Here is a 13,287-nt window from a genome sequence, read left to right on the forward strand (position 1 = left end):
AAAAATGGTGGAATTGTCACAGAGAATGACTCCAGTAATCTGCACTACATGGATGAAATCTCAAACAAGTTCAGCTATTAACAGGTATACACCAGCACTATTCTTTAATCTCACTTTAGAGTCATCACATATTACTACACAGGCTGAAATCCATACACATTAGGAGTACTGACAACCTTGCCATCATAATAATCTAAAATATTTATTACTAGCTGTAATAAACCAGTGGATAAATTGGGGTATAAATATTTGTCTGCTATGAAACATATTTGCAGATAGGAGTTATAAAATAATGCCCTAACTCTGATATCCATACACATACTGTGCCCTGGGTTCCATTTTGCAAATAAACAGTCAGTTGGTTTGGTTTAGTGAATTTTCTGGCTGTTTAATATTGTGTGAAACAGGACAAGTGCAAACATCATTATCATCTTTGTTTACTTGTTCTTGGATACAAATACAACGTGTCATTTCAAAATGATTCACCAGCTTTAGTCAATGTTTGTACAGATCTTTCACTCTCATCTGATGTTATTCCAAAGTAAGATTTGGAAGATTGTTTAGTTATAGAAGCTTTTTAAACATGATAGCAGTAATTTGCTGTAAGATCAAAACTTTTCACTTCTGAAGAAAAGTACTTGACCTAAAATGTTAAGTCTGTTTCTTTCTTCAGGTATGCTACCTGACCTGTTGAGCATTTCCCATATTTCCTATTTTAGTGTAAATATTTGTACCTTCTATTCAGACAGTCAATTTCATTCTGAATTTATGCACTGAAGAAAAAAATTGTGTTTGGATATTGTGATGGTACAGAATAACATACTTATATCATGATTTAAAAAGCATGAGTGATAGACATTTGTACAATTTAATAAGAATCCACAGTTTTCCATGGTAAAGCTGTGGGCTTAAGGCCAAAGCGAGATGTTTGTTCCACCACCAGCTACTTCACACAGAGACTAATAGCTTTTGGGGAAAAGGTGATCCCTTTGTCATGCACCTATTTTTCTAAATGCATTATACAGCTTTATATTTACAAGAAACCAGCTGTGAAACACGATGTGTGAAAGAAACTGTCAAAGTTTGTGAAAATATCGAATATTACTCAAATGAATCATTTGAAAATGAATTTCTAAGTTGGGGGTATTTAAAATTGATGTTTCACTTATGGTTTTAAATAAAAAGGCAGATGAACAAATCGAGTATATTTTGGGGATAATTCATTAGGATATTCAATATACATCACAATATGATTTTTCATTAAATAAAACTGAGTGCTTTTAATTTGGGCATTAGTGTACCACTTCCATAACAACCCAAAAGAAAAACATCTGAATCCAGAAATATTGTAAGTAAACTGTTGTAACATTCTTTTCTGCATACCAAGAAAGAAAAAAAAGAGAAATGCATTAGAATGAAAAAAAAATTAACAAAATTGCATTGGGGTTATTAATGAAACTTTTAGATTGCACTAATACAAGGGGCATTTTCTTTTTAAGCAGTTGGCAGCCAGTAAAGAAATATAAATAAATAAATAACCTTACTCACTCATCTTCACAACATCTTACCATCATGATATATATATATACATTACATTGATGAAGCGCCAAATAGGTTCTGCATTTAACAGGGGCACACCTAGCAATATTCCTACATATCTCACGTAACATTATCAAACAATGGTTACGCCATATTGCTCATGAACATATAGAAATTAATTTAGAAATCAATGGTTCAAATAAGTGCTATTTTTTCCACACAGCTAAACTTTCAATCTTACTGATAACTGTTCCCTCATTTCTGTTACAAGTAGTTGAAAAATAAGATCCTATTGTGGCTAATTGGATAACAGAGTGGTACATGCATTTGTTACCAGGCTATGTCAAAATTCAGCCTCTAAATCTAACAGTGATCTAATCTTCCTCCTCATCTTCTTCATCACTGTCCTTCATCGTAATTCCTTGGAGACCACCACCTTCAGAAACCGATGCTGTGGCTTCTTCTACAGTCAGTCTGTTCCGAACAGTTTCATAGGTCTTGCTATTCAAGGTTGAATCAAGTACGCCCTGCAGTCGGAAATCTCGGTATGTTTTCTATAAGTGTCCAAAAATATATTGGAATGACTGCAAAATACTGCTTAAAATGACTCATCATTCTGCAGGATTCTAAATATGCATCAAGAATAATATTAGACACATTAGAGTAAACGTTAAGATAATGTAGCAGTTTAAATCCTGTTATAAAATTAATAAGCATTAGACAATGAATGCTACAAACAAAATTAATTAATTCACTTGCCCATATGTACATAATGACTCATTTTTATTATTGGGTAGAAAAAATGATTGTATCTTGGTTGTAGATATCTGGGTGAGACAAAACTTAAGCTAACTAAGTAATTCCTTTGCTTCAAAACTACTTTGGGAGAATATTCCCTCCCTTCTTTAAACACAAACTTTAGCATTTGTGCGATCCGAAATGCTGGAAAGATTTTCACTATCCACAGCCTACCCAGCAGTAACAAAGGATGTAAGTTTAAACATGTTGCTTATTGCACAAAACATCATTAAGGGGATAAGCTAATTCTACGGGAACATTTTCAGTACAGTTCATATTACTTTTTGTTTATTCATTTACTGGATGTGGTAGAAGCTGGCAGGACTGCATTTATTTTCTATCCCTGAATTCTTTTTGAATCACTTTTCATTATTCTGTTTGCAATCAACAGATATGGACATAAACCAATTGGTAAAACTTAAGATCAGGGAGAATTGGTAACTTGAATTAATTTGGTAAATTGGCTTATTATTGTCATACAGTATGACCAAGATATAGTGAAAACCTTGTCTTGCATACTGTCCATACAGATCAATTCACTACAGTGATGCATTGAGGTAATACAAAGTAAAACAACAAGAGTGCAGAATAAAGTGTTACAGGACAGAGAAAATGCAGTGTAGGTAGCAAGGCCATAATGAGGTAGAATGCGAGGTCAAGTGTCCAGCTTATCGTACTAGGGAAACATTCTTATAGTCTCTTCTTGAGCCTGGTAGTATGTGCTTTCAGGATTTTGTATCTTCTACTCAATGGGATGAGGGAAGAAGAGAAAACGTCCAGGGTGGGTGAGATGTTTGATTATTGCTGCCTACCATACTGAGGCAGCAGAAGTGTACACTGAGTCAGTGGAGGGGAGGTTGGTTTCTGTCACATGCTGAATGGCGTCCACAACTCTCTGCAATTAACGATCATTGGCATACCGACAATGTTGCCATACTGAGCTATAAGGCATCCATACAGGATGCTTTCTATGGTGCTTTGATAAAAATTGGTGGGGATCAAAGGGGACATGGCAAATTTCTTTAGCCAGCTGAAGGAGTGGAGGTGCCGGTGAGCTTTCTTAGCCATGGCATCAATGTGGTTTGACCAGAACAGGCTATTGCCCATGTTCGCTCTTAGGAACTCTCAACTCTCTTGACCTCAGAATCATTGATGTAAACAGGAGCACGTTCACCATCACCCTTCCGGAAATTAATGAATAGCTCTCTTGTCTTGCTGATACTGAGGGAAAGGTTGTTGTCATGATACCACACCATGAGACTCCCTACCTCCTTCCTGTATCCCAGTTCTCAATTTTTTGAGATACAGCCCACTATGGTGGTATCAACTGCAAACTTGTGGATGGAGTTAGAGCAGGATCTGGCCACAGACTTGTTAGTGTGCAGGAAATAGAACAGAAGGTTGAAGACACGGGCTGGTGGAGCACCTGTGTTGAGAATAATTGTGGTTGTGGTGTTACTGCTTATCCTTAATGATTACAGTCTATTGGCCAGGAAATCAAGGATCCAGTTGCAAAGAAAGGTGATGAGTCCCAGGGTTAGGAGCTTGGAGATGCGGTTGCTTGGAATTATAGTATTGAAAGTGAAGTTTTTGTCAGTTTTTGCTTGCATCATACACTGGGGTGCTCTCTTCAGTTACCTGATGAGGTCTCTGTAGCCTTTGGCCAAGAGCAGATGTCATCAGGTGGTGCCCAGCTTTCATAGAATATTTCGACCATTAACCACTACACTACAACAACAGTCTAACAGAGGTCTTTTTATTGTCCAGATACTCCAATAATGAACACAGGGCTAGGGAGATAGCAAATGCCATAGACCTGCTTCAGCAGTGGGCAACTTGCAGTAGGTTGAAGGTGGAGTTAATATGTGCTATGTCCAGCCTCTTGAGGCACTTCATGATGGCTGATATCAGAGCCACTGGGTGGTAGTCCTTGAGAAACATAACCTAATTTAATAAATATCGCAAATCTAAATCTGAATTTAGTTGATATTACAAATATTTTTTGGGAATTACTTTACAAAGTTTTCCCCCACTGATGCCATGATTTGAGTTTTGAACTTGCACTCTGATTGTAGTATTCAGAAGACTAATGGGTTTGTTTGACGTTCTTAATGAAAGCATTAATGTAAATAAATTGAAACAATACCCATGTCACAATAGGAAAACACAAGTCCCTCGAGCCTTCCCCACCACTGAATAAGACTTTATTCCACAGCTCATGTCCACTTGAGTACTTGATCATTCTGATTCCCTCTGATCAAAAACTATTCACCTCAGCCTTGAACATAATCAACAACTGTATACTTGCAGCTCTGAGAGAGAGAAATTCCAAAGACCTACAAAAAATGGAATAAGGAAGTATCTCATCATCCTAGTCTTAAATGTTATCTTGAGACTCCACTCCCAAAGCAGGAAATTTGGATAAAGGCATTTATTTTTCATGTTGTGTAGTTGATTTTAATCTGTTTGCATCCAGTGAAATTCTATAAGCAGTCTTGAATCCTATATGACATAGCTCTAACCTCCGAACTGCGAAGAACAATTCCATGGAAGCAAGTCTGGAGGAGATGAGAAATAAAATGGGAGTGAGAGAAACAGAGTGGAAAGCAAAGTAGAAGCAAGTGATGTAGAAAGGACAAATAATGTTTTCTATGCTTGCTAATTTTAGCCTATTGCAAAAAAAAATTTAGAAAAGCTTGCAAATAGTGTTTAATGTGATACTATTAAGAGTCTACTAGAAGATCTTTGTAACAAAGTCATGGTTGTCACTCCTATTAAAAAAAACTCGTACAGGCAGATTTACAAACCCCCTGAACTAATTTGATAGGTTGGGTCTGAATTTGGCAAGGTTGCTGGAACTTGGGGTTGGGTGTTCAGAATTTTCAGGACAAGGTTACTTAAAAATCAAGGTTCATTCGTCTTCCAGCTAACTTCTGTTGCTTATCCAAACCTAATTAGCAGCTCATGGTAGTCTCCCCAATAACTGCAATTAAATTAGTTCCATAGACACTGAACATTATGTCGACTGAGATGAATGTGTCAATCATCTTCCACTAACTAGTTCAATATGAGTTATTATTATTTTGCATCACAGGTAAATCTTTGGGCGGAGTGACCTACAGGTACCCATCTCCTCTCCAAAATGCAGACAACCATAGGATTGCAGGGACACTGATGATCATTTTAGTCCAGCTGGATGCTCATAAAGCATACTTTTTGTCCCTAGCAATCTGACCATGATATCAGAAAGTGAACTGAAAAAGTCTGGGCTGATAAAGCTCTTGGTATTACTGCCAGGGAAGAGGTACACACGCTTTAGGTACAGCTTCTTCTCCTCCACCATCAGATTTCTGAATAGTCCATGAACTATGAACACTACCTCACTATTCTGCTCTCTTTTTGCACTTTAAAATACATTCATATATGTTTTTTGTAGTGCACTGTTATTGCTGTTGCAAAACAACAAATTTCATGACGTATGTCAGTGATAATGAAACCATAAACAAGAAAAAGTCTGCATTTGCTGGAAATCCAAGCAACACACACACAAAATGCTGGAGGAACTCAGCAGGCCAAGCAGCATCTATGGAAAAAAAAGTACACTTGACATTTACGAAACCCTTTGGCAGGACTTGTCCACTGTAGTTTTTATCATAGACGCTGTCTGGCCTGCTGAGTTCCTCCAGCATTTTGTGTGTGTGTTGCTCAGTGGTAATCAACCTGATTCTGATAAACCCTTGCAGACCTCAGAGAGAGAGATGGGAGAGGGAGAGAAAACAGGGTGACCACTATGGTCTGGAGACAGCAGAGGATGACGAAAAGTTATTATGGGTTCTTTAGGTGCAGAAGCTGATGTAGGAATTAGGGCACCAATTTGGCCTTAATTTGTGATTAATCAAATTACTATCTGTTTTAGGTACTATTTGAGGGATAATTAATCCTGAGGCATCATGAGAGAACTCTCATTACCTCAAAATTTTTTATGTTCCTCCAAGAGGAGAGTATGTGTCTTCATAATTCAGTATTAAAATGGCACTTCTTCGTACAAGTGCACAGGCAACACACTTGTATGGGGTTAGAAATAAAATAAGATAAAAGGGCAAGAAATTCTGAAATAATTGCAAATGTTCTACCCATCAATAGTTAATCTATCAGAGAAACTAACTGTTTTGGAGATTATTTCTAAGGCAATACTGAATTCACCATGTGGGTGGGGGAGAGTGTTGGATGGTGAGAAGAGAAAATAATGAAGGTCAGTAGCTATTAATTAGGAGCAAGAATCCTAGCTGATAATACTGTTTATGGAGCAGGTCAAGCTATTAAGCTGATTTTAAAAGCCTTGGACAGAGTGCAGGAGGAATTTACTGTAAAGGGAAGTAGGTAGAAGCTAGGAGCTGTCTGAGCCGACAAAAAAAAAATATTTAACATATGCAATAAAATACAAAGACTGTTTATTAGAGAAGAAGCTGATTCCATTGGCATCCGGGTGAGTAACCAAAGGATGGGTGGGGTGGGGGGGGGGTTTAGAAAACTGGCAAAGCAAGGGAGCTTTGGAACTTGTATCTTCTGTAGCCAGTTCTCATGCGTTGGTTGAAAAGTGAACACAACTGGCATTCAGATGTAATTGGATATGTGAAAGCTCAGACCACTGCAAAAGGAAGAATTTCCTGGTGGCCACCCAATTTAACTTTTCATTTCCATCCTGACATGTGAGACAATGGTCTTCTCTACTGACATGATGAGTCCAAACTCAGTTTGGAGCAACAACACCTCATTTTGTCTGGGGAGCCTCTAAACTCTAATGCATGGAATATCAATTTCTCCAACTTCCAGTGATCTCTCTTTTTCCATTCTCCATCCTGGTTACCCTCTTACGTCTTCTCTTCTCACCTGCCCATCACCTCCCTCTGGTTTTCCTCCTCCTTCCCTTTCTTCCATGGTAAACTGTCCTCTTCTAACATACTCTTTCTTCTTCTGCACTTTATCTCTTCTACCTAACCCCTCTCAACTTCTTACTTTAACTCCCCTTCTCCACCCATACAATATCCCCCTCACCTGGTCTCACTTACCACCTGCCAACATGTATTCCTTTTCCTTCCCCTCCTCCTTATTCTGGTTTCTGCCCCATTGCTTTCCAGTCTGGATGAAGGGTCTCGGCCCGAAACATGGACAGTTTCGTCCCCTCCATAGATGCTGCCTGACTTGCTGAGATCCTCTAGCATTTTGTGTGTGTTGCTCAAGAACATTTAAATATACTGAAAAATATGCATCCTCACGTGATATGAGAGCAATATGTAGTGGCAGCACAGAAAAAAGAGCTTAGTAAAAATGTCACAAAATCCAAAAATGGGCAAAGAATGTCATCAATTTAAAAAATAATTATTGCAAACCTTTAAAATAGTTGACAAGTTTCCCAAGTCATTGAAATGCTCGTTCTCTAATTGAAAAGGTCAGATTCTTGCTACGTTTTTCAAAAGGTCTCTTTCTCACCTTGACGAGCCTGATAAGGATTTTCAGCTGGTAGATGTGAAGCTGCAGATCCATGCGATCTGTTAGCCAGGTGCAGACAACGTTCATGGAACTTGTGTACCATTGCTGTAAAAAAAACATTCTCCAGCATTAGAATTATAGCAGGCCAGGTGGAGTCGTGATCATATGCTGGGCAGCAGCAAATCGATGGCAACATTGGCTGAGACCATCCAGGTTTGGCATTATCAAGGACAATCCATCTCAAAAGGCAGAACTTTAATTCTAACTGAGCATTGGCAGGAACCTCTGTGTAATTTATGCATTACTGTTGTCCAAAGAGAGTTTCAGCTGGTTCCAAACACACAAACAATTCCAGTGCTATAGTTACTTCAAAGGAACAAACTTGTGTTAGCTTGTGACCTCATGACATCTCAAAATTCTTTACAATAAACTTTTTGGATGTAGTCATGGTTATAAAATAGAATGTTTAACAACCATTTTTACATCACATGATCCCCACAAATAATAATATGAGAATGTCTAGATTGTTTCATTTTAACGTGGTGGTTGATGTAGAGACACAATTACAGGAATAAATTCACTCAATCCTTCAGCCTTAGTTCTATCTTCAGCTACTTACCTTTAAACTTCAATTGCCATAAGAGGGAAATTAATTCCACCAGAGTCAGATACTGTATGTACATAGGCTATAGTCATCCGTGTATCCTATATGCCCGCAAGGAAATCACTTGGTGATCCAAGTATTCTTGCACTATTTCACAACATCTCTCCAACAAGAAGAGTCCACATTTAGTGTCTGCTTTGGGGTTGAGTTGAGTGATCTTGGTTGAGAAAGTGGTGGGATTGACAGCAGTGGCCTATTTTCCCTTGTCCATCTAACAAATGTTGGGATGCGCATCTGTGGAAGCTGGGCAGTCAGGAACAAGTTTAGTTGTGCATCTTGTAGGTTCAAAAACCATAAGTATGCAAATTGTGGCTTCATAATCAATTAAAAAAAATCACATTAGTGTCATTACTGAAAAAAGCTACTCAGCTAAAGGAGAGTTAGAGTTAGTCAATTATGATTTTTGAAGTGACCTGCCTGGATTTATCCTCCTGGGCTATAGGTTCATTGGAAGAATCCCATTACTTTTCAAAAAAGCAGAAGCACTTGAGAGTGCAAATCTGGCTACAACTAGGAAAATCCACAAAATAACAAGAAGTGAATTTTCCAGATACCTCCATGCGTGACTGGTGGATAAGCTAGTGCACGAAAGCATTTCTCCAGTCTGCTTTGTTCACCATAATAAATTATATTCGCACAGTTCACTTCTATTTCGCTGCAGACAAGTAATTGACATTCATACAGTACTTAAAAGCATCATTAATATTTGAAACAAACATTTAAAAAATTTTGTTAAAAAACTTGTCATCATGCACAGTATGACTGAGTCACTGTTAATGTAGTGATTGCATGCAATCAACTGGTTTCAGGTTAGCAAAATTCAGATCAAGTTGGTCATTCATTTTTATCAAACAGGCACTAATTCCGTGGATTTCCAAAGTTAATTCACCTTTTATTAGCAAAAATTACTACAACATTAATGTTGACTGGCCTCCGAGAGAAGCTAGACCATTTACTGGAAGTATATTAGCAGATCCTTATGGCTCTTGAAAAGGACTGAAGGTGTCCAAATTTTGCTTATTAAGCTTAACAAGCCCACACTACAGTCGACTTAATAAAGTTTTTTTCTTAATGGACAAATCAATCACTTTGTTCTGATCCATACTATTTTTGAAATGGTACTACATTATGGAAATACCAAATATCCTGTGGACTTCACCACTGTATATTTCAATAGTACGATTCAATGTAATCTTTTTTTCTCTATTAGCTTTATCAAAAGTTTAAGAAATATTTTAAACGTAAATGTGGAACTTAGCAATGTAGAAGTAGAACCTAAAGACTATAACCAGTTGGTACAGTCTTTCGTTGATTCTACTATGGTCATTATTCTATTGTGGATTTATTGAGTATGCCCACAAGAAAATGAATCTCAGAGTTGTTTATGGTGAGAAATTTACTTTGAATTTTGAACCTTGTCCTTAACTTGGGCTTCCCCAAATATATTAGGTCAGGTGTGGTTGGGTTGAGCACCCACTTATATATTATTCTTTTCAATATTTTTATTAGTTTCTACATAGAAGAATACAGAGTGCAAGAAAGTATATATAAAAGGTCAAAAAAGATTTTAAAAAACTACTAATTACATTATATCTATTCATAATTCCTAGAGATGCTGCCTGGCCTACTGCGTTCACCAGCAACTTTTATGTGGGTTGCTTGAAATTCCAGCATCTGCAGGTTTCCTCATGTGTGACCCTGTATTCATGCAAGTTAGTCAATAGTTATTTTGAAATATACTAATTTATTACATAAAAAGAGTCTAACCCCTACCAAGACCGAAGCAGTTTCTTAAGGAGAAAAAAAGGTAAAATACCTTCTCGTATAATAAAAATTAATAATAGCCAACATCTAAATTTAAACAATGAATTGAAGGTTTTGAAAATAATTCAGAAAGGGTCCCCACAATGTTTGAAAGTCTTGACAAGATTCAGAAATTGAACAACGAATCTTCTCTAAATCTAAGCATGACATAATGTCGTATAACCATTGAGCATAAGTAGCAGGAAATACATCTTTCCATTTAAACAAAAGCGCCCTCCTAGTTATAAGAGAGCTAAAGGCCAAAATATGTAAATCAGATGTCTTCAGCTTGATATCTTGTCCTGCAACAATACTGAATAGGGCCGTCAGAGGATTAGGCTTAAAATTGACTTTGAAGAGTAAAGAAAAAGCTTGAAAAACTTGCGTCCAATATTTTTCAAGACATGGACAAGTCCAAAACATATGAATTAATGAAGCTTCTCCATTGTTACATCTGTCACAGTAGGGAGATATATCCGAATATTATAACATCAGTTTTGTTCAACATATCTCGGTACTGATCCTATGTACTGTTTTGCAATCTTCCATGCCCTGACACCTGCTTGTCACCATTGGCTCCCTGGAAGTAACTGCGAAGTTCAAAGTAAATTTATTATCAAAGTACATAATGTATATATCACCATACACAATCCTGAGATTCATTGCCTTGCAGGCATACTCAATAAATCAATAATAGAATAATAACCATAATAGAATCAAAGAAAGACCACACCAACCCGGGTGTTCAACCAGTATGCAAAGGACAACAAACTGAGCAAATACAAAAAGAAAGGTGGCGCGTGGCCAAGTGGTTAAGGCATTCGTCTAGTGATTTGAAGGTTGCTAGTTCGAGCCTTGGCTGAGGCAGTGTGTGTGAAGCACTTAATCACACTTTGCTCTGCGATGACACCAGTGCCAAGCTGTATGGGTCCTAATGCCCTTCCCTTGGACAAAATCGGTGGCGTGGAGAGGGGAGACTTGCAGCATGGGAAACTGCTAGTCTTCCATACAACCTTGCCCAGGCCTGTGACCTGGAAACCTTCCAAGGCACAAATCCATGGTCTCATGAGACTAACGGATGCCTATATAATAAATATCAAGAAGATAAGATGAAGAGTCCAGAATGAGGTTCACCAGCATATGTCGTGGAATTCATTAAAAGCAGCAGCAGTACAATGCAGTACATGATAAATGGAGAAACAATATATCTATCAATTACAGTAGCATATATATGTATATTAAGTTGTTAAATTAAAAATAGTTCCTAAACAGAAAAAAAGAGGTAGTGTTCATGGGTTCAATGTCCATTTCAAAATCAGATGGCAGGAAGGAAAAAGTTACTCCTGAATCACTGAGTGTGTGCCTTCAGGCTTCTGCACCTCCATCCTGATGGTAACAATGAGAAAAGGGCATGTCCTGGGATATGAGGATTCTTAATAATGGATGCTGCCTTTCTGAGGCACCGCTCCTGGAAGGTGTCTTTGATACTGCGGAGGCTAGTACCCATGACAGAGATGACTAATTTTACAACTTTCCTTAGCTTCTTATGATTCTGCACAGTAGACCCCTCCCCCCATACCAGAGAGTGATGTAGCCTGTCAGAAAGCTCTCCATGTTACATCTGTAGAAATTTGAGTGTTTTAGGTGACAAACCAAATCTCCTCAAATTCCTAATGAAATATAGTCACTGTCTTGCCTTCTTTAAAGCTGCTTTAATATGTTGGCACCATGTTAGATCCTCAGACATACTGACACCCAGGAACCTGAAATTGCTCACTCTCTCCACTTCTGATTCCTCTATGAGGATTGGTTCGTGTTCCCTCGTCTTACCCTTCCTGAAGTCCACAATCAGCTCTTTCGTCTTACTGACACTGAGTGCAAGATTGTTGCTGCAATATCACTCAACTAGCTAGTATATCTTGCTCCTGTATGCCCTCTTGTCTCTATCTGCCAACAATGGTTCTATTATCAGCAAATTTATAGATGGCGTTTGAGCTATGCCTAGCTACATAGTCATGGGTATTGAGGGAGTAGAGCAGTGGGCTAAGCACACATCCCTAAGGTGCACCAGTGTTGATTGTCAGTGTTGATGTTATTATCAATCTGCACAGATTGTGATCTTCTTGGATTAAGTGATTCCCTAAATTATAGAAATTAAGATCTCAGATTTGACTTGCAAATCATACACATCCTTATGAACCTCGATGAAGAGTCTCAGCCCAGAATGTCAACTCTTTTATTCCTCTTTATAGATGCTGCATAACCTGCTGAATTCCTCCAGCATTTTATGTGTGTTACTTTGGCTTTGAAATGCCAGAATTTGCACACACTTGTCTTGAAGTGTTGATTTTTGTCAAAACAATAAATAGTGGAGAGGAAAGCTCATTGATATATTGGGAGTAACACAACATGTGTATGCATTGTTCTCAATGTAATCAATTCTGAATTTCAGTCGTACTACCAGGGGAAGCACTGAACAAATTCTTGGGCATATAGAATGAAAAATAGCTTGTATACTATCAGTCATAAGTAATGAAGTTCTGGCATTATGAATAACAAAAGTAAAAAATAAAACTGTGATGTCAAAATCTTAATATTAACGGGACATATAGCTAGGGTACCCAAGATCTTTGCACAGAAATGTAATAATTTTATGTATGGCATTGTACTGCTTCCGTAAAAAAACAAATTTCATGAGATATGTGAGTGATGATAAACCTGATTCTGATATGAGTCTCTATTGTGGACTGAGAGTGGGAAGGGGACAGGGAGAGGGAAATCATAATTGGGAAAAGAGGAAGGGAGAGGGGAGGGAAAATGAAGCACACTGGAGAGACATTCTGTAATGATTAATAAACTAATTGTTGGGAATCAAATGATCTTGCCTGGTGTTTCAGGGCTGGGTGTGTCTACACTCATGCTATCCCCAGCCCTGGCACTCTGTCTCTGCCACCCTTTTGTACAGTACTGTACATACGTATCAAAATTTCATT

General features: G+C 37.8%; 1 protein-coding gene across 4 annotated transcripts in view; it reads right to left on the reverse strand.

Annotated features, from left to right (window-relative positions):
* Nucleotides 1–242: 242 nt before the first annotated feature.
* Nucleotides 243–13,287, reverse strand: part of cadpsa (Ca2+-dependent activator protein for secretion a) — a 511,391-nt gene continuing 498,346 nt past the window's right edge. For all 4 annotated transcript variants that reach the window (XM_072280505.1, XM_072280503.1, XM_072280504.1 and 1 more), the window contains 2 exons: nt 7,828–7,932; nt 243–2,093 (listed from right to left, as the gene is read on the reverse strand). In XM_072280505.1, coding sequence (XP_072136606.1) covers nt 1,914–2,093; nt 7,828–7,932 — 285 coding nt within the window. In that variant the 3' untranslated portion in view covers nt 243–1,913. The remainder of the gene's footprint in view (nt 2,094–7,827; nt 7,933–13,287) is intronic.

The sequence above is a fragment of the Mobula birostris genome, chromosome 16, assembly GCF_030028105.1.
Source record: "Mobula birostris isolate sMobBir1 chromosome 16, sMobBir1.hap1, whole genome shotgun sequence".
NCBI classification, from domain to species: domain Eukaryota; kingdom Metazoa; phylum Chordata; class Chondrichthyes; order Myliobatiformes; family Myliobatidae; genus Mobula; species Mobula birostris.